Genomic DNA, 27818 nt, shown 5'->3' on the forward strand with positions numbered 1-27818 from the left:
CACATCTTTTTTCTTTCTTTTAAAAAAAAAAAACAATGAAGGAACTGAGGCTTAGAGTATTAAGCAACTTGTTGAATGTCACACAGCTAATAAGAGGCAGTATTGAGATTTAAACTTCAGCTTCAGGGTCTGGAATCTCTATTCTTAGTGAATGATACTGCCTCTTAATTATTGCATGAAATAACTACTGTGTTTGTCTAAACAGCACCAACTGATCAAATAATGACAGCCCCTTTTCCTGGCTGCTGTCTTACTCACTGTTTATCAGTAATTCAAACAGTACCTTTGGAAGGAGAAAAGAGAGACTTAGCTCAAAGGGGTCCTTACAAAGATATATGTAGAGATTAAATTGGGGATAGGCATGATCACATTAAAACAAAGTTTAATATCTCACAGTGTCATGCCCGTTTGCTTGATAATTGAAAAAATTATGTAGAAGTCAATAGAAGAAAGACATTCAGTCTCCTTTACATGCTGCACTTCAAGTGTTTTCAAGAGTGGTTTATCCCCCCTGCAACAGAAAAGTCTAATACCTGACATTGCTTTTAAGGGTGAAGTCCCCAGGCAGCAGCCCATGGGGTATTAACAGCAGAGCCTCTGCTAGTCTGAAGTTACAAAAGCACATCAAAATAAACACTGTTTCCTTGGTGAAGTTCATTTTTGGCCAAAACTCAATCACTGGTCATGGAATGAATGATCTCTGTATTTCTTACAGATCAGAAAACGTGTGGAGCAATCTTACTTTCTTCCTAGAGCAAGTCTGAAATGAGTTTTGCAGGAGCAAATTCTGCAAGTGTTTTTGTTTGTTTGTTTGTTTGTTTCCTCTTAACATGCCACCTGAAAAAATCAGCACTTTCTGAAGTTTTGCAATGGAAAAATTCTCCATTTGTCCCTTCTTTCCTTCCTTTCCTTTTCTCTTTTATCCTTTTATTTTCTTTCTCTAGCATTAATTTCTTTATTAATTCTGCACTGTTACTCACACTTATAATGTGTCTGGTATGTTTATTTTATTTTATTAATTTTCTTTTTAAATTATGTTATATTGATTATGTTATTAAAGTTGTCCCAGTTTTTCCCCCTTTGCCCCCCTCCACCCAGCACCCCCCACTCCCTCAGGCAATACCCATACATTGTCCATGTCCCTGGGTCATGCATGTAAGTTCTTTGGCTACTCCATTTCCTATTCTGTACTTGACATCCCTGTAGGAGACCATTCTTTGTGGCGTGGTCCCAGCTCCCACTCGGAGATGCACAGGACCCACGCCCACGGATAGGTTCTCCCATGGGGAATCAGGCCTGCAATGTACCTAGGCCTCTATGAGTCTTGCATTTGCTAAAAAACTCCCTCACCCTGAATTGAGGACATTTACTGCAAAGTAACTTCCTAAAATCCATGCTAAACCTTCCAAGGATGAATGTAACCTGTTCAACCACTTTTGTCTTTTCATTTGCAAATATCCCTCTTCTGTGATGTGATCAGCGGCATTGGCTCCTTTGTTTTCCGTAAAAGATAACCACCTAAAGTCAACCAGTTCATAGTAAATGAGGACCATCACATATTGTGCAGAGAAATAGAGGCCAGTCATGGTGGAGGCCGTGGCTTTTTTGCTGCCCTTGAGAGCTAAGCTGCTCGCCCTTTTCTTCCACCGGACTCAGTAGTCCGTGTGAATGTCTCTCCCCCACCCACAATGTCTTGGACCCCACAAGCTGGGGTCTGTATCACATCCCCATGGCTATTCTGTAACTACCTATTTGTACTTCTTAATCCCCTCACCTCATCACCTATTCCCTCATGCCCCCCTCCCATCTGGCAACCATGAAAACACTCTCCATATCCAGGATTCTGTCTGTTTTTCTTGCTTGCTTAGTTTGTTTTTTAGATTCAGTTGTTGATAGATATGTGTTTATTGCCATTTTATTGTTCATATTTTTTATCTTCTTATTCTTAAGTCCTTTTAACATTTCATATTATAATGATTTGGTGATTATGAACTTTAGTTTTTTCTTGTCTGGGAAGCTATTTATCTACTTACTAATTCCAAATGATATCTTTGCTGGGTAGAGCAAACTTAGCTATAGATCTCTGCTTTTCATGATTTTGAATATTTCTTGCCAATCCCTTCCAGCCTACAAAGTTTCTCTTGAGAAATCAGCTGACAGTCTTATGGGAACTACCCTGTAGGTGTAACTGGAAAAGACACTGGTGTTCAGGCTGCCTGTCACTACCAAATCCAATAAGCAATGACAGTGATTGAATCTTTTATGGGTGCTTTATCCAGATGGCTGGTGCTCCAAGAAGATGGTGGGTTCATATCTTAACAAACCACCTTCCCTTCTCTTTCCTGGCCAGATCTTTTATGAGGGAGTGGGGGAGGGTAAACAAGGTGTGGTGAAAGCTTTGAAATTATGGGAGGATTAGGTGAGCAAAGCTGCAGCCTTCCTATTCTTGGCAGAGAGCTGTTCCCAAGCGGGGGTGGTCGTCTGCTCTCCCTGGAACAAAGGTTCTGATGTCCCCAGATGGTAATCTTCTGTCAGTGCCCCAGGAGGCTGGATGTTTTCCCAGGAGCCAGGATGGGCCTTATCTGTAGTTTCTGACACAAAAGCTTTAACATACACATTACTTGCTAGACTTATAACTTTTTACCTTAAGCTAAAATTTTCCAAGTCTTGAGTCCCCTATCATAGGTAGCTAACTGCTTTTCTCTTGCTGCTTTTAAGATTCTTTCTTTGTACCTAACTTTTGATTTTAATTGCGATGTGTCTTGGATTGGGCCTCTTTGTATCCATCTTTGGGAGTCTCTATGCTTCCTGGACTTGCATGTCTATTTTCTTCATCAAATTAGGGAAGTTTTCTTTCACTATTTTTTTTTCAGATAGGTTTCCAATTTCTTGCTCCTTCTCTTCTCCTTCTGGCACTCCTATGATGCAAATGTTGGAACGCTTGAAGTTTTCCCTGAGACTGCTTACACTATCCTCATGTTTTTGGATTCCTTTTCTTCTTGTTCCAGGTGGTTGTTTTTTGCTTCCTTATGTTCCAAATTATTGATTTGATTCTCATCTTCCTCTACCCTACTGTTGTTTCCCTGTAAATTGTTCTTTATTTTAATTAGTGTATCCTTCGTTTTTGACTGGATCTCTTTTATGCTATTGAGGTTCTCACTAAGTTCCTTGAGCATTCTTATAACCAGTGTTTTGAACTCTGCATTTGATAGATTGCTTGTCTCCATTTTGTTCCATTCTTTTTCTGGAGTTTTGATCTGTTCTTTCATTTGGGCCATGTTCTCATTTTGGCAGCCTCCCTGTGTTTTTTTCTATGTATTAGGTAGAGCTGCTATGACTCCCTGTCTTGGAAGTGTGGCCTTATATAGTAGGTGTCCTGTAGGGTCCACTGACACAGCCTTCCCCATCACCCAAGCTAGGTACTCCAGGTGCATCCTTTGTGTGGTCTGAGTATACCCTCCTCTTGTAGTTGAGCCTTGATTGCTCTTGACATGTAAGTGGAAGGGATTTACACTGGCCAATCAGTTGCAAAGACTGGCTGTGACCACTGACCACCAACTTCTGCCCTTCATGGAGGATCAGCTGTGCAGGGACAGGGTGGTGGTGCTCCAACCTTGTATGTAGATGTCTATTGGGTGTGCTGGCTCTGGGGTTTCCCTGGGTGGTGCAGGCCTAGGTCAGCCCCCACCTATGTTCTGCCTGGGGCCCACCCTGTATGAGCTATAAAGCAATCTAAGATGGCTGCTACTTATGCTGGGCTTAGAGATTTCCAGGCAAAGCCAAGCTGTGAATCTAGGCTGGCTGCTATGAGTGCTGGGCCTGGGGCTACTTAGCAACAGGCTAGAACCTTAGACTTGGTGAGGCTGGCTGTAGCTTGTTTGAGAGGATTTAGGAAGCTGTGAAGCATGAGCATGACCAGCCATGCATATAGAAAAGTCATTGTTAACAGCTTAGTTGGGCCTGTAAGTTGGGTGGGACTGAGTCTCAGGGAATCTCCATGGTGGGGCAAACAGTGTTAGCCATGTTGTTAGGGTCTCAGATACGGTACTTGCCTGCCAACCTTGTGGCTCTGAGTGGAGAAGTTTCAAAAAATGGACAGTGGCCCCTGCCTGCCTTTCTGTTTGGGAGAAAGCTGTCCCCCAGCTTTCTCCTTAATGACAGACCCTTCACTTCCTTCCTGTATGTCACTTCAAGCTGCTACCTCAGTGCTGGAACTTAGAGTGAGTTTGAATAAGTCCGTGTGTGAGTTCTTTAAGAGAAACTGCTTGGGATTCTAGAAGTTTCTTCCACTGACTGAATCCCTGCTGGTTTTGCAGTCAGAAGTTACGGGGACTTGTCTTCCTGGCACTGGAACTCTGGGCTGTGGGGCATGTTGTAGGGCTGGGACTCCTTCCCTGAATTTTTATCTACCACACATGGATGTAGGAACAGTCTGTTCTGTGTCTCTGCCCCTCCTACCAGTCTGGATGGATGTGCTTTCTTTAATTATGTAATCATCAGACTTCCATTCAACTTGATTTCTGATGGTTCTAAGAAAATGGTTGTTCTATAGTTTAGTTGTAATTCTGATGTGGTTGTACGAGGAGGTGAGCTATGTTTACCTATGCTGCCATCTTAACTGAAAGTCCCTGGTATGATTATTTTAAATACTGAAACCCTCTTGAACTGAAGTTCATATATGGAACCTCTATATTGGTGAGACTACCTGTCACAATGACTCCTGCATAACTCAGAAACCAAATGAACTTGGATGGAAACCAATGCAAGCCCAATTTTATATTATTATACCATGTTGCATTTCAAAGCATAACTGTATGTGCATTTAAATATATGTTTTTATTCTTTCCCTTGCCCTTTACCACAATGAGATACCTCACATCTGTCAGAATGGTTATTACCGATAAATCAACAATTAACAAGCGCTGGTGAGGATGTGGGGAAAGGGGAGCCCTAGTGCACTGTTGGTGGGAATGCAGACTGGTGCAGCCACTGTGGAAAGCAGTATGGGGATACCTCAAGAAATGAAAAATGGAACTGCCTTATGACTCAGCAAGCAATTCCACTCCTGGGAATTTATCTGAAAAACATGAAACACTGATTTGAAAGAGTATATGCATGCCTATGTTAATTGCATCATTGTTTACAATAGCCAAGATTTGGAACAGCCCAAGTGTCCATCAGTAGATGAGTAGATAAAAACGTTGTGGTACATGTACACAATGGAATACTATTCAGCTGAAAAAAAAGAAGGAAATATTATCCTTCGTGACAATGTGGATGAACCTGGAGAACATTATGCTAAATGAAATAAGCCAGTCAGAGAAAGACAAGTACCATATGATCTTACTCATATGTGGAATCTAATGAACAAAATGAACAAACCAGAGACAGACTCATAGATAGAGAGCAGGGTGGAAGCTAAGGGAGGAAGAGTAGGTGGTAGAGGGATTGAGCAAAAAGAAAGGACTCTGGCCAGGGGCAACAGTGTGGTGATTGTAGGGGAGAAGGGTATAATGGGACTAAATGGTAATGGAAAAAACAATAAAAAATAAATTTAATATAAGATGATAATATTGAAGATAAAGGAAAATAAAATAATAAATAAATACAGAAACATTTGATATAGTTAATATATATTTATTAAAATAATATGAACAAGGTTAGATTAGAAAATAACATTTTAGCTTGAAAATACAAAACTATCAAGAAGCTGTTTATTTTATTAAGATTAGGGACAAAGTAAGCATGTCCTTTATCACTTCTGTTTATTATTGAAATAAAGAAAATGGAGAATACTAGCCATTAGAATAGGTTTAACAAAAATCAGATGCAAAGTATTGGAAAAGAATACACTGAACTTTTCTTATTTACAGAAAGTTCATGAAGGTCTTCAGGTAAATTGTTAGAACTGAAAAGGATTTTAGCATGGTTGTTGGATTGAAGATAAACATATAAACTTAATTAACCTCCTTCTGCAATTATAATTGCCAATTAAAATATAGAACAGAAAATATTCCATCTATAATAGCAACAAAAATATAAAGTAGCTAAGAATAAATCCTAAAATATTCAAGACTTTAATGGTAGAAATGAGAAAATATTATGGAAGATTATAAAACAAAGTCTTGAATAAATCACCAATACCTATCATATTCATGCATGATTAGATTAAATAATATAAATATGCTAAATTCTTCATAAATTACTTCATAAATCCAATAAAATTCTACTCAAAATCCCAACAGAGTTTTTCATGGAAACTGTCAAGATGTTGCTCTAATTCATGAGTATGTTCAAGGGGCCAAAATAGTTGAGACTGTTCCGGGGGGAAAAGGAACAATAGGAAAGACTTGCCCTACTGGATATAGACCTATTTTATACCCCAAATAATTATGCTAGTGTGACCCGCACAGACCTGTGGGACACAATGGAACTCCATAACTATTTCATGCAATGTGGAAAATGGATACATGACCAGGTTGATGTTATAAATCAGTGGTTAATGAACAAACTAGTCAGTAAGTGGTCCTGGCATAATTGGTTATCCATATGGAAAAAATAAAATCAGATGTCATTTTCACACAAAACATGAAATGAATTAAGAGTATATACAAATGTAAATGTAAAATGCAAACTTGAAAAATATTTAGAAGAAAATAAAGGTGAATGACAAAGGGCCAGAAAGAAAGTAGAGCCATGAAGAAGATACTGATAAGTTTGATGGCAACTAAGTTTGAATGTGTGTTCAAGGACAAATATGATAAACAAAGACAAGCCACAGATTGAGAGAAGCTATTGGCAGTGAATGTGATATGCAAAGGGCTGTTTCCAGAAATTGTATAATTAACTTCTACAAGTCAACAAGAGGAAGACTAATAACCCAACAGAAAAATGAAGAAGCAATATAAACAAGAAAACTGCAGATACCAAAACCAAAATGGATAGCAAATGTATAAAAGTGTGTACATCCACACTAGTAATCTTGAGAAGGCAAATGCAAATGATAGATATTACCAGTAAGTAAAAATTAATAACTCTGGCAATGTTCAGTCTTGGCCAAGAGGAGTAGAAATAGGAATTGTTATGTCCTAAATACTGGTAGTGTGCAATGAGGTGACCACTTTGTAATAAAATTGAGCACTGATGTTGAACGTGATATTTGGCCTAGTAGTTGCACATTATGTAAATGCTTTACAGAAACTCTCAAATAAATTCACATTTAGATAGTTAGAAGAATATACATTGGAATACTGCTTGTAATCTAAAAGAAAAAAATTAACGACAGTCTAAATCATCATGAAGGTGATGAATAAATCATGGATCTTTTATACTGTAGAGACACATCCAGCATTGGTGAACTTCAATGCCATGACTTTGAATGAAAAAAGCAAATTATGGAATACCATATACAGAATGATACCATTTGTATAAAATTTGTAAACATGTGAAATAATCTAAAATACTGTATGTATAGATCCATATATATATTTTTAAATTTTATTTATTATTACCTTTAGAGAGATGGAAAGGGAGGAAGAAAGGGAGAGAAACATCAATGTGCAGTTACCTCTCACACACCCCCATCTGGGGACCTGGCCCTCAAGCCAGGCATGTGCCCCAACTGGGAATCGAACCAGTGGCCCTTTGATTTACAAGCCAGCACTCAATACACTGAGTCACACCAGCCAGGGCAGATCCATATATATTAAGAATATAAAAAAAACATGCATGGATATCATGAGCATCCCTGTAAAAAAATTACTTCTGGGAAGAAAGGGAAATGGGACTGTTAAAAAGGGGATTTACTGATGCTTGTAATATTTTATTTCATTGAGAAGAATCTGAAACACATATATCAGAGTGTTAGGAATTTTAAAAAGCCACATTACAGGGATGCAGGTATTTATTATATTATTATTTCTAGTTGTTTGGATGAAGTATTTCAAAATTAAACACAGGGCCATGCAGCCTTCCTGAGAGGTGGATGCCAAGTGTTCAGCCAGGTTTGTTTTCTAAGACCCTGCACTTCCTGCTCTCAGTGGGACTGATTAAAGTGATACATGATCACACAGAATAACTATTCGGGTTCTTTGGGAAATGTCAAAATTGCAAATATTAAATTCTGAAATATCAAGGGTCATTTACAGACATACAAAACCAACTGAGGACTTAAAGAATAAAAATGAAAGCAAAGTAAAAGCTGTTTGATATAGAGTTTAGAAGAATATATCATCTCTTTCCCCTGTAAAATCACACCCCAGAAATTGGCCTCAATCCTGAGGGATTATCTGTCTGCATGAGGAGCCAGCAGCCCTGAAACTCACACAGGACGATATAAAACAAAGTGACACAAAACCCGCTCACGGGAAGGGAAGGGAATACGCCACGAAATGGCTGCACCTTCCCAAATACATCCTTCGGCTCCCCAAACAGCTTTTCCATCCTTGACCTTCTCGTCCGGAAACCTCTCCTTAAGCAGTTACACACAGCTCTGCAAATGTTAGAGTGACATTTGGACTGGGCTTGCGTGATCCGCCTGCGTGATGGGCTTGCCTGCTCGGCTGGGCTGCCCCGGGGGGTCTGCCAAACTGCAGTGCAGCGGTGTGAGCCTTGCCGGCCTCGCTTCCCAGAGCTAGCAATAACATTTACCAGCTACAGTTTTCTCCGTCTTCAAATAGTTCGTCTGGCCCACGTGACAGCGCCCCAGCTCCTCCATAGACTGGGACCTAAAGAGAGGGCTTTAGAGAGAGGAGCGCCCTCCTTTAAGGACTTTTAACATTTACCTTTCATTAAAGATTTTACTTGTGTTTTAATTGGGCTGCTCTCTTAGGACTCTGATATGTTTAGGAAAAAATAATTATTAAAATTGCACACGTATAGAGGGGGGTACACCTCTGCTCATTCTCACGTCAGTGGAAACTCTGAAAAACATGCCACTAGTTGGGGAGGAATGGGCTCTGAGTGCTCACTGAAGTCCTTAAGGACCCAGAGCTGGCCAGGAAATTGTACAATTATTAATCATAACTGTAGAAAACAATGTTGAATCTTGTTAGCTTGCTATATGCCCAGGACGGGCTTAGTCAAGACTTGAAGAAATCAAGTGGCTTCTTTTTTGTATCTCCAGTGCCTGAATGAATTGATGAGGATGGACTGAATATTTTCCCTAATGAGTCACATGCTAATATTATCGTTATTTTACTGAGGAAACTGAGGCTCAGAGAGATTAAGTAGCTTGTTCAGTTGCTGTATAGCAAGTGTCAGGCTTCCTATACAGCCTGAGAACTTAATGGCTTTGCTATAACCTGTACTTAGAGACGTCTGTGTCAGAAATGTGGTGATAACCATTGGCAGGCAGAGTTGAAAATGAATAAGAACACAGTAGAATTCCAGTTGATAAATGCTGAAGGAGAGAAGACAACCAAGAATCACCACTGGGCAAACCCCACGGCAGTAAATGTTGCAAATAAGATCCACTGAATCCACTGAAATGGATACTAAAATTAGTGGGTGAAAGTGTGAAGAGAAAAAGGATTTTCACAGGCTCCAAGTATCTTTCCCATGATACACATCAAGCACAAAGGAAAAGACATTTAACAATGGAAAGACCTGGGAGATACCGGCTTACCCAAGGGATCAAGAAGACATCACCAGTAACAAGACATGTCATCATCATGAACCCCTTGATATAAGGCAGTGGGACAAGGACACATTGTCATTTTTATGGTATCCTTGCCAAAAATGTATAACTCCACTCCAACCATCAGAAACATTGAACAAACTCAAAATGAGGATATTTGATAACATATCTGATGGGTCCTCTTTGAAAGGACAGGAAAGACAAGAAAAGACTGAGGAACTGTTAAACTGGAGAAGCACTTGGGAGAAATAACAGCTAATTAAATGTGGGACCCTGGGATAGAAAAAGGACGTTAGTGGAAAAAGTCATAACATTTGAATAAGACCTGAAATTTACTTAAAATGATGTGCCAGTATTAATTCTCTATTATTCATAATTGTACTGTGGTTATATAAGATATTAGCATTAGGGGAAGCAGGGTGAGAGGTGTAAGAATGCTTGGTACAATTTTTGCAACTTTTCTCTAAGTATGTAAGTTGGAAATAAAAAGTTTAAAGCAACAACCAAGATAAAATGAAGCAAGAAATGAATGGGAGCTGTAGTTGCCTTTATATTTGTTTGCAGCATCAAGAGAGAAACATATATGTAAACCAAAATGAAGTGCACATGAAAACAGGCTTGCAGGCACTGCCTGTAATGTATCGTACGTATGCACCACATAGAATGGGGTCAGAGGAAGGAGTGGTAAGCCTGGCCTAGCAAGGGTGTGCAGGTAGCCAGGGCAGGCTTTGCAGAAGAGGTAATGCTTGCAGTTTTTTTTTTCTCTGCCACCTGTTCTATTAAGCAGCTACTATGTGCCAGGTGAGCATTCTTCTAGAAAATAGCTACACAGTAGTAAACAAAACAAAACAAAACAAAACAACCTGCTGTTAGGGAATTTACACTCTAGAAGAAGGGTCCAATAAACACATGAACAAAAAAATGCAGCTCTTTTAAGTGCTGTGGTTACAAATAAGTGGTGAGCTGACGTGATAGAATATGGCTGGGGAGAGGGGCAGTTACGGTGACTGGGGAATACTTTTCTGAATTGATAATCAGAACTATTTGAGACAGGGACTGAACGAGAGGAACCTGCCATGCAAAATGATCAGGGAGCAGGTAATTCCATGCCGAAGAACAGGTCGGCTGAGTGCCTGAAGAGAAGAACAAATTGGCATGTTCGTATTCAAAGAAATAAAAGAATGCCGGCATGCTGGGCTGTAATGGACAAGGGGAGAATAGTAGAGGCAAGCTATAAAAGTAGGGTGACCATGCGGCTCTAAGTTCAAATTGGCAAGCACACTTCAGAGTGAAAGGTGATGCTATTACTAATTACAGCAGGACAATAGCAGTGAAATGGAAGTGTCTGGGCCACACCTGGACCTATGAGCACCCTGTAAAGAGGAAACAAATCAGGTAGGACTTTATAAGTCAGGCAAGGAGTATAAATATATTCCAAGTTTACTAGGAAGGCATGGGCAGGTGCCACGGGGGAAGAAAGTGAACACTCTGACTGCCGCGTGGAGAGTAGACTTGAGAGAAAAGAATGAAATTGGGGGAATAATTAGAAGTCTAGCTAGAAGACAGGATGGGGTTTTAGCTAAGGGAGCAGCCATGGAAAAGGAGAGAAGTGCCAGATTCACTCAGTTTTGAAGGCAGAGCCAATAAGCCTCCCTTACTCTTGGTAGATAGGCCAAGATTTGCCAGCTAGGTAAGTGTAAGTAAGTGTAAGGGAAGCGTAGAACGCTCCATACAAAGGGACAACAGGGCAAAGTCATATGGGGCGGGGGATATTCCCAGAGCCAATAGTGTATTCTATGGCAAAAGTGAAGGAGAACAGTGGGGACAGGTGACTAGTATGACTGGAGGCCAGATTATTGAAGATTTAGAATTCATCCCGGGCCAGGTGGCTCAGTTGTTTGGAGCACTGTCCCGTACAACCAAAAGGTTGTGGGTTTGATCACCAGTCAGGGCACACAGGTAGGTTGTGGGTTCGATCCCGATTAGGATGCTTATGGGAAGCAACTGATGTTTCTCACATTTATGCTTATCTCTCTCTCTCTTCCACTTTCCTTTCTCTCTCAAAACAATCAATACCCACCCCCCCCCCCGAAATACACCCTCTGGTGAAGATTAAAAAAAAAGATTTATAATTCAATGCTAAGTAGTGGGGACTCGTGCCATTCAAGGTACTCGACTTAAAATGACATGGTTTGATTTGTTTCTAGCCCAACTACAACAGGAAAATAAGACAAAATTAAAAGGAAAAAATACTCTGAAAACAGATAGAGACATGTTCTGATAGCTAGAGAAATACACAGTAAACCAGAAGCACTTGCAGGGTGGTACAATAAGATGAGGGGACTTTTATTTTCACTAGAAACTCTCCCCCGCATTCACCAGACGCACCCTTGATGGGCTTGTGGTTGATGTTAGAATTACGTGTTGACTCAGGGTTGCTGTTCAGTCATAAGGAAGCTCCAAGAGGAAAGGTTGAGAGACAAATTAATGCCATGTACCACGTATTCTTCTGCTGCTCCATGGCTATTCTTGGCCCCCTTATTTCTAAGTCTGAGCAATATGTCTCAGACTGGTTGGTGTGCCTCACGTGCAGCTTTGGCAAGCTGAGCGTGGGGATGGAGCCAGATAGCTTGTTGTCTGCAGTCTTATAAACTCATCAGCTGTGGACTGGTAATATAATTTCCAATACACTGCGCCAGCCCTGTAAAACAACTTTGTGTTTGCAGGGGAATGGGGCCCTGACAAGAAGACGTGTTTATAGCTTAATTTTAGCTGTGTTCTCCATTGTTGCTGCAGTAGCAGCTTGTGTATGATGCATCCTTGTCATCTGCCAGACTCTTACAACTTCTTTGTGTGTGTTTGGCAAGCAAGGCACAACATTAGGCTTTGCTTAATAGCTACCCCAGGATCCTGTTTGTCACCTTATGGAGTGGTAGCTGCAGCGTACATCTCCATCTTTTGGGAATTGAGACATAATTGTTGTGTACTCCACAGCTGTGGGTTATATCTTGATAAAATTATCTGATGTCTTACTCTTCTAGATAAAGTTTTCATAAAATAATATTGATAGGAGGCCTGACAAGGGGAAAAATCTGAGATAGGTCACCTATGTATATTCAGTCAATGATTATCTTTTTGTTGACTATATTTTCTGTCTGTGAATTACAATAGCTATTTGCCATTTATGTCATTAGGCTAACAAGATTACTTCTAGCCAGAAATGACCCCAGGTGACTATAGCAAAAATTAAAGATCTACAAGGTAGGAACTTTTTTTTTCCATTTCTAGATCCCAAGACCAGTGCCTGGGAACATAATAGATACTAAAACACCATGTGTTGAATAAATAAGCCCAACTATTGGCATCGTAAATCTGTCCTAATGCTTTGGAAGTGGACACCGCAAATGATGTAGTCTCCCAAGAAGAGCATGTTCTACTGAGAGTTGGCCAGCAGGTTGATGAACTAATGTGTCAAGTTGAGACATTGTGTAGGATCCAACATTCATTCTAATCACATGTTTTTTAACCTGGTCATTCTAGATTCTACTGTGCACAAATGTAGACTTGTGAGATTTCCCTCTATTCATTAATTATCTTTTTGCTCTTAGGTCCACTAAAAGAGATATCCTTTAATTCCTGTCCTGTGAGGATCGAATGCAATTCTGGTACTCACAGTTTTTTTGTATTTCATTCTATAGCTAACTTTGCTTATAAGTGGTGTTGGAAAAAAATACACATATACACATACACATGTATTATATGTCTTACATACATGGGTGGGCAGAAGTAAGTTATATTACCAGCCATCATTAGCTAAAAATCATAAATGAGGACATGGAATAATAACAATAATAAGACAAATAATACATAGTGCAATAATAATAATACAAGAATAAACTCTGTGTTTCACGTACCACAACAGTAAACCTACGTTTGCCTACCCCTGTATGTAACATATATATGTATCAACAACATTTCGAACCAAGTGTCTCAATAAATCTTTAGGTACTTATAGTATGTTTGTGTGTGGGGGTCTTTTGAGTCATCTGTTTCAGAACATTGCTGTTTTGGTACAATTTGATTTTGGAAGCAGGATCCCAAATAGGAAAAAAAAAAGGAAGGTTTTTAATATCTCCATAAGAAAAAAATCAAGGCTTTTAAATATTAACTCAGTTTCCTCAGTTATGGAAAAAAGGTTTGAGAGAAGGTAAACTTTACATTTCTCATTCTAAGTTTCTATGCAATTCAGAGGTAGTAATCTCATAACTTCCATGCTATTTTGCTATTTTTTCCCTTATAAAGTGACAAGAGACTAATTCTGCTTTAATGAGTTAATCAGACTTTTGAACATGTCTTGTTTGGTTTGACTTTTCTAGAAATTTATTTTCTACTCCTAGAAAATAATGGACTTTGGTTCATGTTGAAAGAATGGTGCAGTGTCTTGTAAAGACATGCATGCTGCTGATATTTGGTGACCTGGTACATTGTGGGCCGATTCGTCGATTGTGATGCCTTTTAGTGCTTCTGCCATCTTTCATTTCACCTCTTCCATATTGGCAAAAGATTTCCCTTTGAAGGACTTTTTTCATCTGGAGAAACAATGAAAGTTGCTTGGGGAGAGATCAGGTGAACGGGGTGGGGGGGGTGGGCCATAGGGATCATGTGGTTTTTTTGTCAAAAACTGCTGAACACTCATCACAGTGTGGGCAGGTGTGCTTATAAATCATCCATCATGAAATGGGCCAATGCCTTAAAAGAGTCCTAAAAAAAATTCACTGAAGCCAAATGCTGCCTCTCACAACAACGCCAACTGGTACACTGATACAGATGTTCCTAGAACATTAACCTAGCAGGAGAAGCCTGCACTACAAAGGGCCTACCTTCCAGTAGATAATTTCAGTTTATTTGGGTGCGCTATTGTGTATTTGTCTGCCATTGGCTGTGTCCTTTGACTTAAGGTCACAGACAGTTCTTGTCAGGAGCTTATAGTACTCTCTTTCTTTTTGTCTTTCTCATGATTCTGGCAATTGACCTTCTCCTTGCTCCATTAGGGCTAGTAATGTCTTCTCTTAATAGTTCTGTATCCTACAATACCCCTCAAGGGTTCACTATCCCCTACCTATGCCTTTGTAAACATAACCTTTATTAAAACTTCATCAAATGGCACAATTTGAGTGGGGCATCTATTTCCTATTAGTATGGTACCTGATTTAGTGTTATTATTGCACAAGCTATTAAAAGGGGAAACTGAGGTCCAAGAATGTTTCACAGTTAAATAACTTGCAGATCTAAGATTCCATCATATCTTCTAACTCCAAGTGCATATACTTAAGTGACAGCAAGCACACTGAACAATGATTCTGAATGAGAGGCTTACCCATGTGTAAGTACAGCTCTGAACTCTCAGCTTTTTTTCTTTAAAATTTTTTATTTTATTTTATTTTATTTTTTTTTTAAAGATTTTATTTATTTATTTTTAGGGAGGGAAGGGAGGGAGAGAGAGAGAGAGAGAAACATCAATGTGCGGTTGCTGGGGGTTATGGCCTGCAACCTAGTCATGTACCCTTGCTGGGAATCGAATCTGGGATAAAATTTTTTATTTTAAAAATATTTTATTCATTTATTTTTAGAGAGAGGGGAAGGGAGGAAGAAGGAGAGGAAGAGAAACATCAATGTGTGGTTGCCTCTCAAGCGCCCCCTACTGGGGACCTGACCTGGAACCTAGGCATGTTCCCTGACTTAGATTTGAACCAGCGACCTTTTGGTTCACAGGCCGATGCTCAATCCACTGAGCCACACCAGTCAGGGCTCAACGTTCTTGAATTGACTTAAAGAGGCAGAGAAATTCTCAGGAATAAATCAATGTTCTTTATGAATGTTATTTTTTGAAATTTCATAAAATTATATATTATGTAAATCAGGGTTTCTGTATCTTTGGTTTGTTTGTTTCTTATTCTTTTTGTCCCCTTTCCTTTTTCCCAGATCCTCACCTAAGGATATGTTTATTGCTTTTAGAGAGAGAGGAAGGGGGAGAGAGAGAGAGAGAGAGTGAACAACATCGATATGAGAGATAAACATTGATTGGTTGCTTCCCATATGCACCCTGACAAGGAATTGAACCTTTTGATGTATGGGAGGATGCTACAACCAACTAAGCCACCTGGCCAGGGCTTGCTTGCTTTCTTTCTTTCTTCTTTCTTTCTTTCTTTCTTTCTTTCTTTCTTTCTTTCTTTCTTTCTTTCTTTCTTTCTTTCTTCTTTCTCTCTCCCTTCCTTCCTTCCTTCCTTCCTTCCTTCCTTCCTTCCTTCCTTCCTTCCTAAGAAGTATATAAAAATACATACCTCCTTTCCTTAAAATGAGAAATGTCAATAAAACATTTCATTGTGGCTTTAGAGTGGTCTAGTTCTAGGGGGATAAAAAGCCAGTATGACTGTATATAATGGCAGCACTCTGTTGAGAATGTGAAACGTTATTTCTCAGCCTTGTCTGCAGGAAGGAGGACATCACCTCCCATCAATTTTGTTGATTTCCTGAGGCTGTTGGCTACTGTTGGGTCTGTTTGGAACTAGAAATTTATGTTGCTCCTGCTGCTGCAAATACAGACTTAGAACCTGGCAGGCATTCCTACATAGATTTGCACACTGTTTCAGATCGGCCCAGTTTGGGAGAGGAAGCAATCTGTGTATTTTGGAAGCTTTGTCAGAATCAAACACACTTAAGGAGTGTGTGAGGCCAATAGCTGCTTGAGTGAGCAGGAGGATGTCTCGAAGGTACAAAAAGGAGTAGAGGGTGAGAGAAGTGACTATTTAAAGATACTTTGCTTACAAGTTTGGATGTGAGAGGATCTTCTCTCCATAGGAGATGGCTCAGCGGCTGACGGGAGTATAATGCCAGGAGGTGTACTTTGTATACTCAGTGTAGAATCAGAACTAGCACAATCTACTGCATTACAGCACATTGCAAGCAAAATATAATGAGAGACATTGAAATAAAGAACAAACAGATAGTAACCAGAGGGGAGGGAGGAGGGGAATATGGGGGGGAAAAGGGGGTAGGGTTGTCAAAGAACATGTTTAAAGGACACATGGACAAAGCCAAAGAGGGGGTAGGATCAAGGGTGGGAGGTGGGGATGTGTGGGGTAGGGGGGAGTGGTGGTGGGAAAGTGGAGACAACTATATTTGAACAACAACAAGTAAATAACAAGGAAAAAAAACAGCACATTGCTAATTGCTTATAGTACTATATTGGTGTCAATGGATCCTTTGCATTTGTTAGCAATATCACATCAACTGTGCTGCATAGTACTTTTGTTTTACCCCTTTTCTATTGTCTTCTACCAATCTGGCTTTCTTCTTAAGGCTAAGATGTACATAATGTCACTTCCTAGTGGTGTAGGCAAGAAGAGCCTCTGTGCCATTCATTTCCTACAGTCCATGCTCAGTTTTCACTTCTGTTCTTGGTTAGGGGGCTGTCACATCTAACATGGCATATGCTCATCATATGATTAAAGAACTCTTATATTTGATTATTTTCTGTTTTTTTTTTTGCGTGTGTGTTAGATATAATAATTTGATATGATAAGCAGTGGGGAGATTATAGGTAGAATAGGTAAAAGTTGCCTGCCAGAAACTTCATTTTTCAAGTTAAACAAAAAAAAGTGTAACAGCCAAGTAATCATTAGCCTGGAGAAGGGAAAGAGGCACAACCCAGTATCATAAATCTCTAAAAGCAGGGGCAAGACACATGATGCTGAAGCCAAGCCAAGATGAATGGGCAAGCATGATCAGGCTGCCAACTCTGTCTCTGCTCTTTGGGTATAGCACTGTGTAGTTGACAAAAATACTGAGAATTATTCCTAATACTTTAAAAAATATTTTTAATTTATATTTAGTGAGGAGGGTAAAGAGGGAGAAAGGGAGGGAGAGAAACATTGATGTGAGGGAGACACGTTTATTGGTTGCTTCTTGAACACGCCCTGACTGTGGATTGAACCTACACCCAGACGTGTGCCCTGACTGAGAATTGAACCAGTGATCTTTTCCTTTGCAGGATAATGCCCAGCCAACTAAGCCACACCAGCCAGGGCTATTCCTAATACTTTTATAGAGGAAAATAAATAGACTGAGTAGGTGTTTTTCTCTGGTCCCACCTTTGAATAAAAAGTACTGAAATAGCTACGGAGGGAGAGTCATGTAACAGAAACTGACAATAGGACTGACAATCAAAAGAGAGCTTATCAGGGCTAAATGGATCAGACGTTTTAATGTATCTCCCTCCATTGCCTTGTGATGTACTCTCTAATTAGGTGGGGTGACTTCTGATACAGGACATTAAGCAAAGCTTCAGAAATGAGAACATAGTCATGGTAGCTAAAGGAAGGTCTTATACAATCTTGACTGAACTTTTCATCTCCTCATTTTCTTCCCATAGTTCACCATATCTACATGCCTGAGGAATACTATTTTATGCCTTGGAATTCAATGACACAATCAATACATATCTGAGTGTTGAGTAAACTATGTATATATATCACCTATGAGAGAATACTGGCTTTATATAACCTCAAGTATAATAAAGCGATGTCTGTAAAATTCTGCATGAAAAAAGTGTGACTCAAGAATGGTATGAAACCATAACATAATTCAAATATAAAGATCACAGATATTCACAATCATAAACAAATTTTAGTAATATAACACTAGTAAGGTTTTTTTCCACAAAGGTATTATTATAAAATCCAAGCATTTAAAAGATAAAAAAATGCTCAGAAATGGAGAAACTGATAAAAGACTTGGTGAGAACAATGACCACATTTAAACGTACAACAAACATGGGTATTGTACATGTTATAAATATAGAACAACGTATACCTGTGTCAAAGATCTCTAGAACTGCCCTCCCTCTGGGTAGTTCTCTGGAAGGACTCACAGAACTAGGAAGCTCTTATATTCATGGTTATGGCTCATTACAGCAAAAGTTATGGGGTAAAATCAGCAAAGGGAAAGGCACATGCCCTGAAGTCTGCCAGGGAGCAGGCACAAGATTACAAGAATCCTCTCCCAGTTAAGTTCAAGATGATGTACTTAATTTCTCCAGCAGTAACGTGTGACAGCACAGGCAAAGTTTTGCCAACCAGAGAAGCTTGCTACACCTGGAGTCTGGGAATTTTATTGGGGGCCAGTTGCATAGGAATGCAGCACTCATGTGACTGATTTCAGTTTCTGGTGGTAGTGGTTGGGGAAGGAGTGGTATTCAGACTTGCTGCAAATCTGTTATCTAATGTCCAGTTTTCAGCCAAGTGTGAGACTTGCAAAGAAACAAGAAAATGTGACCCACTTACAGAAATAAATACAGCAATAGAAACTGCCTTTGAGGAAGTTCAGATGTTAGACTTAACAGACAAAAACTACACAAAAATTGTTGTAAATGTTAAAAGGATAAAGGAAACTTTGCTGAAAGAATTAAATTAAAATAATAATGACTCATCAAATAGAGAATATGGAGGTTTGTCCAGAATGAATCTAGCCATACAATATGAAAAATTGAGATATTTACTGAAGAAGATACAAGATACATAGTATATTTAAGTCTTTTATCCATTTTGAGTTTATTCTGGCATATGGTATACTTAAATATAAGTCATGACACCATAAAATTCCTAGAGGAAAACATAAGCAGTAAAATTTTGGATATTCTGCATAGCAATATTTTTGCCAACATATGTCCTAGGGCAAGTGAAATAAAGGGAAAGTAAACAAATGGGACTACATCAAATTAAAAAGCTTCTGCATGGCTAAATAAGCCATCATCAAAATGAAAAGGGAACCAACTTTATGGGAGAACATTTTTGCCAATGATACATTGGACAAGGGTTTAATCTCCAAAATCTGTAAAGAATTCATGTGACTTGATACCAATAAGACAAACCATCCAATTTAAAAATGGGCAAAGGACCTGAATAGACACTTCTCCAAGGAGGACATACAAACAGCCCATAGAGATATGAAAAGATGGTCAACATCACTAGCCATCAGAGAGATGCAAATTAAAACCACAATGAGATATCATTTCACACCTGTCAGAATGGTCATCATTTATAAATCAACAAACAACAAGTGCTGGAGAGGATGTGAAGAAAAGGGAACTGCACTGTTGGTGGGAATACAGACTGGTGCAGCCACTGTGGAAAACAGTATGGAATTTCCTTAAAAAACTAAAAAACTGCCTTTTGACCCAGTGATTCCACTGCTGGGAATATACCCTAACAATACCAAATCACTAATTCAAAAGAACTTATGCACCCCTATGTTCATAGTGGCACTATTTACAATAGCCAAGTGCTAGAAACAGCCTAAGTTCCCATCAGTAAATGAGTGAATCAAAAAACTATGGTACATTTACACAATGGAATTCTATGCTGCAGAAAGAAAGAAGGAACTCCTACCATTTGTGACAGCATGGATGGGACTGGACAGCATTATGCTAAGTGAAATGAGACAGGCAGTGAAAGAGAGATACCATATGACCTCACTTACAAGAGGAATCTCATGAACAAAATAAACTAACAAACAAAATAGAACCACAGGCATGGAGACATGGAACAGACTGAAAGTGACCAGAGGGGAGGGGTGAGGAGAATAATGATAGAAAGAAGGGGAAGGGACTAGATAAAGAACATGTATGAATGACCCATGGACATGGTGTGAGAACTGACTGTGGACGCATGGTTGGGGTGGGTGGAGTAGGGCAAAGGGGAAAAAATTGGGATAACTGTAATAGAATAACAATTTGAAAAAGAAGATACAAGAAACATTGTACATAGGACAATGATGTCTCAGTCCCTTTCAAAATAGGCACTTTGGGACCTCACACAATTCTCCCAATACCATCACCTGCCACATCATATTTTCCCAACTCTCGCTGATGATCTGAAGTCTTCACTTTCAAGGGTGATTTTAGTTTGGGGAAAAGCCAGAAGTCACAGGACACCAAATCTAGGCTGTAGGGGGATTAAGTCACCTGGGTGATTTGATGTTTTGCCAAAGAATTGTTCATGAGATGTGATGCATGAGTGGGAACATGGTCATGATGAAGCTGCCAATCACCTGTTGCCCGTAGCTACACCCTCCTGAATCATCTGAATAGTTTCCATGGAAGAATGTTCGAGCTTAACACAAAATTTGATGCAGTTCATTACTCTCTTCATTTGGTCATTTTGAATGCAATGGCCACACAGTACACATGCTCACTCAATGGCCTCTACCATCCCCACTGACTAATATAGTGAAGTGGTCACTGTTCATTCAGGCATGTTCCAGTCCACTCTCCTTGGCTGCCAGGTTATATCAATGTCACACAAACAATTCTTGTTATATTAATAATCATTGGACTTTCTCCAGACATACCCTGTGTTAATAAAGAGACTTATAAATATAAATATACACACCCACCAAGACACAGATAGATATAAATTTATATTTACATTTCAACTTTTCAAATTTAAAATTTTTATTTGGAGAAAAAAATATGTATATTTGAGTTGGAAAAAGTGAACATCTGCAAACTTGAAGATAGATCAATAGAAATTACATGATCTGAATAGAAGAAAGTAAAATGAATGAAGATAAATGAACAGCATGCTAGAGAAATGTGAAGAACCATTAAGTATACCAACATATGTATGATAGGAGTACTGGAAAGAAAGGAGAGGAAGGGACAGAAAAAATATTTTAGAAACCGATGACTGAATATTTGCCAAATTTGATGAAAAACACTAATCTACACATCAAAGAAGCTCATTGAATTCTAAGCAGGATAAATACAAGGAGATTCACATCTGGACCCTTTATAATAAAAATGGTGAAAGCCAAAGAGAATGAGAAATTTTTGCAAGTATCAACAGAAAAGTGACTCATCTGTACAAGGGCACCACAAGAAGATTAACAGCTGATGTGTCTGCAGAAACTATGGAGGGCACCAGCAGAAGCACAACATTCAAAGTGCTGAAAGAAATATAACTGTCAACCAAGAATCCTACATCCAACAGAGCTATCTTTCAAAAGTGACGGTAAGCAAAAAGGCATCCTCAGGTAAACAAAAACAGAGAATTCATTGCTAGTATACCTGCCTTATAAGAACTACTAAACAAAGTTCTTCAAGCGGAAAGGAAGTGAAAACAGACAGTAATTTAAATCTATGTGAAAATATGAAGAGCTTCAGTTAAGGAAATTATGTAGGTAATGATAAAAGGCAATGTAATTATGCATTTCTTTTTTTCTTAAAAGATTTTTAAAATTTCATAAAACTATCTATAAAATTATATTGTTGAGCTGTAACAGAATTGTAATATATTTGACAATAAAATGCAAAGGATTGAAGAAGCTATGTTGGAGAAAAGAAATGACACCAGATGGTAACTCGAATCCACAGGAGGAAATGAAGAGAGACAAAGATGCTACATAATAAGCTTCATTAAAAAAACTTTATAAATATACTTTAGCTCTCCTGATCAGTTGTGAAGAAGACACAGGTTTTTATGAAGCGAACATTACAATAGTGTATTATTTGTGACATATAGACATGATGTGAATAACATTAATAACAAAAAAAGAAAGAAGTGAAGAGAGCTATATAGGAGTAAAGGCTCTGTATCTTAGTGGAATCAAGTTAGTCTAAGTATGAAGTAGATTTTGATAAATTAAGATGTATGTTGCAAGCCCTTGAGTAACCACTAAGAACGTAGCTCAAAAATATGGTTAAGAGTCATTAAAGGAATTAAAATAGTGTACAAGGAAATACTCACTTAAGACAAAAGGGTAATAAAAGAGTAGAGAAAGAATAGGAGAACTGTGTAAGAACCATTGTGTAAGCATTCCATGACATGGTCTGTCAATATTCAATAACCTGATAGGTTATAGATTGAATAGCTTTCCTTTTTAGGTTATTTCCCCCCGTAAATTAAGTATTCTATTTGTAGTACTCCTTGTGTTTGAAATCTTTTAAGCAAATTAATATGAATCCTGAAACAGATTTTGTTTTGGCTGATTCCTATATCAAATTTTCTGCCTCATTGCATCCCCTTAAAATTATCGGGTTAATAATAGAAAATGCTAACAGAGATACACATTGAGACACACTTTATTTTGTACCATTAGCTGTTTAACTGCATACTCACCTGATACTTATTCTCTGATACTACCAACACTGGTGTAAAGATGCATTCATTTATACACATCTTCTGGCACTATGCATATCCAGAGGGATACAAGTGCCCATTACTTTTGGAATATATTTAAGTTCAAGGTGTAGAATTAATCATTTCACGGCTCCATGAATACCCTAATATCTCATTAAAAGGAGGGCCCATATAGTGTACATGGATGTGCACAGTAGACAGTACCCAGTTATGATTAGTGGTGCTCATAATTATACAGACAGAGTGCTGTGCATATTTATATATAATATATTTTAGAAATGTATGTTTTATCTGTGTTTATATAATTGTATGTGTTCATAAATAATGTAAAACTTTATATAATGGTATCAATATGTGTGTGTGTGTGCGCACACATAGAAAGAGACATATATATTTGCATACACAAGAACACCACACTCTGCCATGAAGCATTAAAGATGGACTGTGGGTTCTCAGGAAACATGGGTGTGCTCCCAGCATGCTCTCTGACAATTTGACGGGCAGATTAAGTATACAGCAGAGAGAATCAGACTGCCTGTGTTCGACTCCCAGCTCTGCCATTGGTTAGCTGTGTGACCTGGTACCTATAAAATATAATAATAATATTGCCTTTTTTGTGGTGCCTATGTGACAATTTAATGTCTTTTCAATGCATGTAACATCCTAGACAGCACCAAGTAAATAGCAAGTGCTCAATAACTTTGGCTATCATTATTGATCTTTTTGTGATTCTGCTCTTTCAGGAGACAAAACAGTTTTTTTTTTCCCCTCACATCTGGAGCATGTGTTAAAATTAGATTATGCTTCCCATCTACAAAAGAACTTAATCACATGTCTTTTATGGTAATGATGCCTGCAACTGTGACACCTTTATTTGTGATCCCGTAGAGGTTTCAGATTGTAATATACAGCTGTTAACACATCATGGGTATCACCCAGGTGATGGCTGCTTCCCAGGAATGAACGCGTTTATTTTGCTTTTCATGGACTTTTGTGTATTATGTCAGTAGGGTGGGGTATGACAATGATGCGGGCGATTGTGAGAGCCTTCCCCGGGGTCTGCCTGATCTCTTCCTCTTTTGACTTCGTGTATGCATGAGGGCAGAAGCTGCTGATCTTTTTGATTCACTGCCATGTCCTCAACACCTGGAAGAGTGCCTGGCACACAGTATCACAAATGAGTACCTTGGAGTAGCTCATAATCTAAGACCATTCACTTAATTCCCAGTGCCTGCCAAAGTCCTTTGATTTTATTCCCATCTCAAATTATCTTTGCCAACTACTTATCAAAACAAGCTGGATGCTTCTGTTGAGTTGAATAATTTGTTATTATATGAGCATCCTCCTCTCTTTCATGTTTTATCTACCTATCAGATCTGATGCCATCCTTTCTTTAAAACAAACCCCACCCATTTCCCAAGACCAGCTCAGACTCTACCTGCCACAGCCTCTGTCTCTTGAGTGCCACTGCCTTTATCGATATATCTTTCCTGTGTAATTTAACTATTTTTATATTCCAGTACAGATACCTGCAGGGGCCAGGTCTCTCTTTAGAACAGGGGCCTTATCTGCTACATCTGTGTACTCTCCATAGTACGTGTAGGTAGGTAGCAACTATTTGGCAACAGCACATATTTTATAAGGATCTACTCAGTTCCTGATACTGAGCTCAGTGACAGATTGGTTTCTTAGGAATGTGAATGACATTCTCTCCCTGTGTTCTCTAAAAATGTTTGCTAAGTGAAAGACTAAACAAATGCACATTTTGAGCAACACGCTGTTGCAAAACAGGTCCTGGACTTGGTAGTGGATCTTTTGGGTTAATATCCAGGCTGTATGAGTTGGGGATGATAACATCCCCCTTGAAGAGCCTGGATTTTCTGTTTGAAAGTGGGAATAATAGATCCACATTGTACCACTGACTGAGATAACACATTGGGGGAGTGGGGCAAGGAAGGGGCTTATAACCAAAGTACTTGGACTGCAGAAGGGATCAAACAAAAGTGAGTTTGTTTCTTCCTGTAGAAGTGCTATTTGAATAAAAGTAGAATGACTGGCTCTGAAGGGTGTCATTAGCTTTTTTTGTTGTAACTCTCACTCTATCAATCTTCTTCGAATGGGCCGAGCAAATTCTTACAGTGCGTGGCTGTAGGTATGTGACGGGGACCAGGCTGTGCTGCTGCTCTTTCCTCCTTCTAGAAGTCCTCTGGCAAATATCTATTTGTTTGCGGTGGTGCTTATAAACTGCTGCTCTCCTTCTTGTCCTCATTAAATGTACTTATAGGATTCTAAGTTTGTTTAATGAACTTTCATTTTATCTACAGCATACAGAAATGCACTTATTACTGTTTGTGGGGGCACTCGCGCTTTTGCAAATTACCTTCACATCCATTATTTCATTTGGTACTCATGACAAATCTGTGAGCATAGTAGGGCAAATTGCAATATAGTAACCTTTTGCCAATGAGGAAATAAAACCTTGGGGTTTTAGTGGTCTTCTGAAGGTCATGTCTCTTAAAAGTGGCAATGGAGGTCTAGCAAACTCAAGTCACCTGTCTACAGATTTGGTGCCGCCTCAATCCTGCTCTGCTTACACTAGAAGCAAAGGTAAAGTGACACCCTTCACCTTAATAGTCTCCTTTGTCCTTCTCTGCAGAGGCGTCCATCCTGAGCTACGACGGCAGCATGTACATGAAGATCATCATGCCCATGGTCATGCACACCGAGGCAGAGGATGTGTCCTTCCGCTTCATGTCCCAGCGGGCTTACGGGCTGCTCGTCGCTACCACCTCCAGGGACTCTGCCGACACCCTGCGTTTGGAGCTGGATGGGGGACGCGTCAAGCTCATGGTTAACCTAGGTATCGTATGAAGTACCCTCTGCCACTGTTTGGGCTTGTCTTCCCTTTCTTTTCTGATTTTCATTGGTTTGATTGAATTCTTTGTTTGTTTCTTGAAAGTTAGCTGCTCACCTCTTGTTTAATAGACCAAGGATAAAATCCAACAGCAACAAACACCTTCTCCTTGTTCCTGCATGAGGTTTTGATGTCAATTTCTGGTTTCTGACAGTGGTGTTTTTTTTCTGTTTGTTTTTTCTTTTACTAGATTATTTGTTTTCTAAGTTTCCTTTCTTGGTTTTATGGAACTGTTTAGCTTTGTGTAAAACACGCTACTTTGGTCCATCTTTTGATCAATCACATTCTCATCAAGTCCAGCTCCTTGGTCACCACTCAAAACAGTCAAAGCCGAGGGCAGGAATAGGGCAGGAAATGGAGGCAAAATGGGAGGGTGGGGCTGCAGAGCACAAAGCTATGTGAGTAGGATGAGAAATCCTCATCTCTGGCTCCACAGTGACTATTCAAATGGGGAATTGTGGTGGCCTTGATGACACTGGGGTCTCCTATACTTTCTCCCAGTAAAGAGCTCAGGTCAAGTTCTATTATCCCTTTGGAGAAACAATTCCATAAGTTGGAGTCTCTGACATTGTGGAAGGAGAATGTGGCTTCTGATATGTATTCCTCTCTTCCTTCCTGACATTCTTATCCATCATTCAACAGGCCTTTTTATAAAGATTGTTGCCTCACACTGTTACTCACCAATTACTCTAATCTTTGTTTTTTTCTTAATATTGAGAAATTATAATAATGTCACATTTGTAGCTTTATTGGGTGAAGATCTGTTCTTCCACTCTAAATACTAATAACAGATACTTTTGAAATTCCCCAGCTATGGCCTCACAATTCTCTCCTGCTTCTACCTCCTTGACTGAATTTTAATCAGCCTTCTGTAGGGAATGGGGACCTCTTGATTTTTGGAGGAAAAAAAAATCAACCCTGTATTTCTGCTAATTCTACCCAGTAGAAAGTCAGGGCCCTGTGTTGACAGGATTAGTGATATAGCCGAGTCCAGACTTTCTAAGCCTGTATTTGTTTGGGTGTGTAGAATGTTTGGATACAGAGCTTCTTTAAAAAGATTTCAGTGGAATGACTTGCTGGTAGAGAAGACACAATGGGCAAATATATTGACACAAGACTATATGAAACCCTAGGTGTCCCGGTGGAAAGGCGGGGGGGTTGAATCTATGCCAGTCTTACCTGTTTCCCAGTTAACTGGTCACACTTGGAAAATGCCTATGTTACAATCCTAAAAATCTCGAGGACACAGAAGACTGTTTTGAGCAGTGGCTTGTTATGTCTTTTTCCCCCTTCTTCCAATTTGTAGCTTTTACAACACTGTGCCCTTTATCTTGTCCAACCTCATTTGAGTTCAGCGTGTCTTTTGGTTTTTCTTTGTTTGTGTACATGTGTGTTTGGTTATTTTGAGTTTTGTTTTTTTCTCTCTTGCTGGATCTCTGTTGTGTTCTTGAGTTTCCAATCCTCCCCACCATCAGCCATGGTAAATCAAAAGATGGTATTCAACCCTTCAAAGGCCCAAAGCCTGCGGCCCGCATAGCAAACAGCCTTGAGAACAGAGCGTACTGAGCAGCCTGCAGGGGCTGGCATACCCCGCCCCTCTCACCTTCCCTTCCCCGCATCATCCTCCCCACCTTCAGCAAACCAACAAGGACTGCATTACCTAAAACCAACAACCATAGCAGATTCTCTCCTCTGAAAAACAGCAGAAGAAATAAACAAAAAAATTTTTAAAAAGAACACAAGCTAAAAACAAACAAACAAACAAACCCAAGTATAACTTCCTAATAGCTCACAGAAAAAGATGATAAAGACATTTTTTAATTATGCATCCATTTCCAATAAGACAGAGCCATAGATAGATACAAGGATGATTCAGCCACAAAGGGTTCTGGGGAAATACACGTGGCCTCAAAACGGACAACTTTTTTTCTTTTTAGATGTTGTTTTGTGAAGATTAGTAAGCCAACTATGACTGGTCTCACACTTTAGAAGAAAAAAATGGGGGGTGAGAGTAGATAAAATGGGATGAGGAAGAAGATGGACAGGTCCTTTTTCTTTCCTACACATACAC

General features: G+C 39.3%; 1 protein-coding gene across 20 annotated transcripts in view; it reads left to right on the top strand.

The window, feature by feature from the left end:
- NRXN3 (neurexin 3) overlaps nt 1–27818 on the top strand; it is a 1483875-nt gene that overhangs the window by 544105 nt on the left and 911952 nt on the right. For all 20 annotated transcript variants that reach the window (XR_006783762.1, XR_006783763.1, XM_045822497.1 and 17 more), the window contains one exon: nt 25490–25693. Coding sequence is in view for 18 of the 20 variants with exons in the window: in XM_045822497.1 (XP_045678453.1) it covers nt 25490–25693 (204 nt within the window). In the remaining 2 variants the exon portion in view is untranslated. The remainder of the gene's footprint in view (nt 1–25489; nt 25694–27818) is intronic.

The sequence above is a fragment of the Phyllostomus hastatus genome, unplaced genomic scaffold (assembly GCF_019186645.2).
Source record: "Phyllostomus hastatus isolate PE091 unplaced genomic scaffold, TTU_PhHast_1.1 phas_scaffold_501, whole genome shotgun sequence".
Taxonomy (NCBI): Eukaryota; Metazoa; Chordata; class Mammalia; order Chiroptera; family Phyllostomidae; genus Phyllostomus; species Phyllostomus hastatus.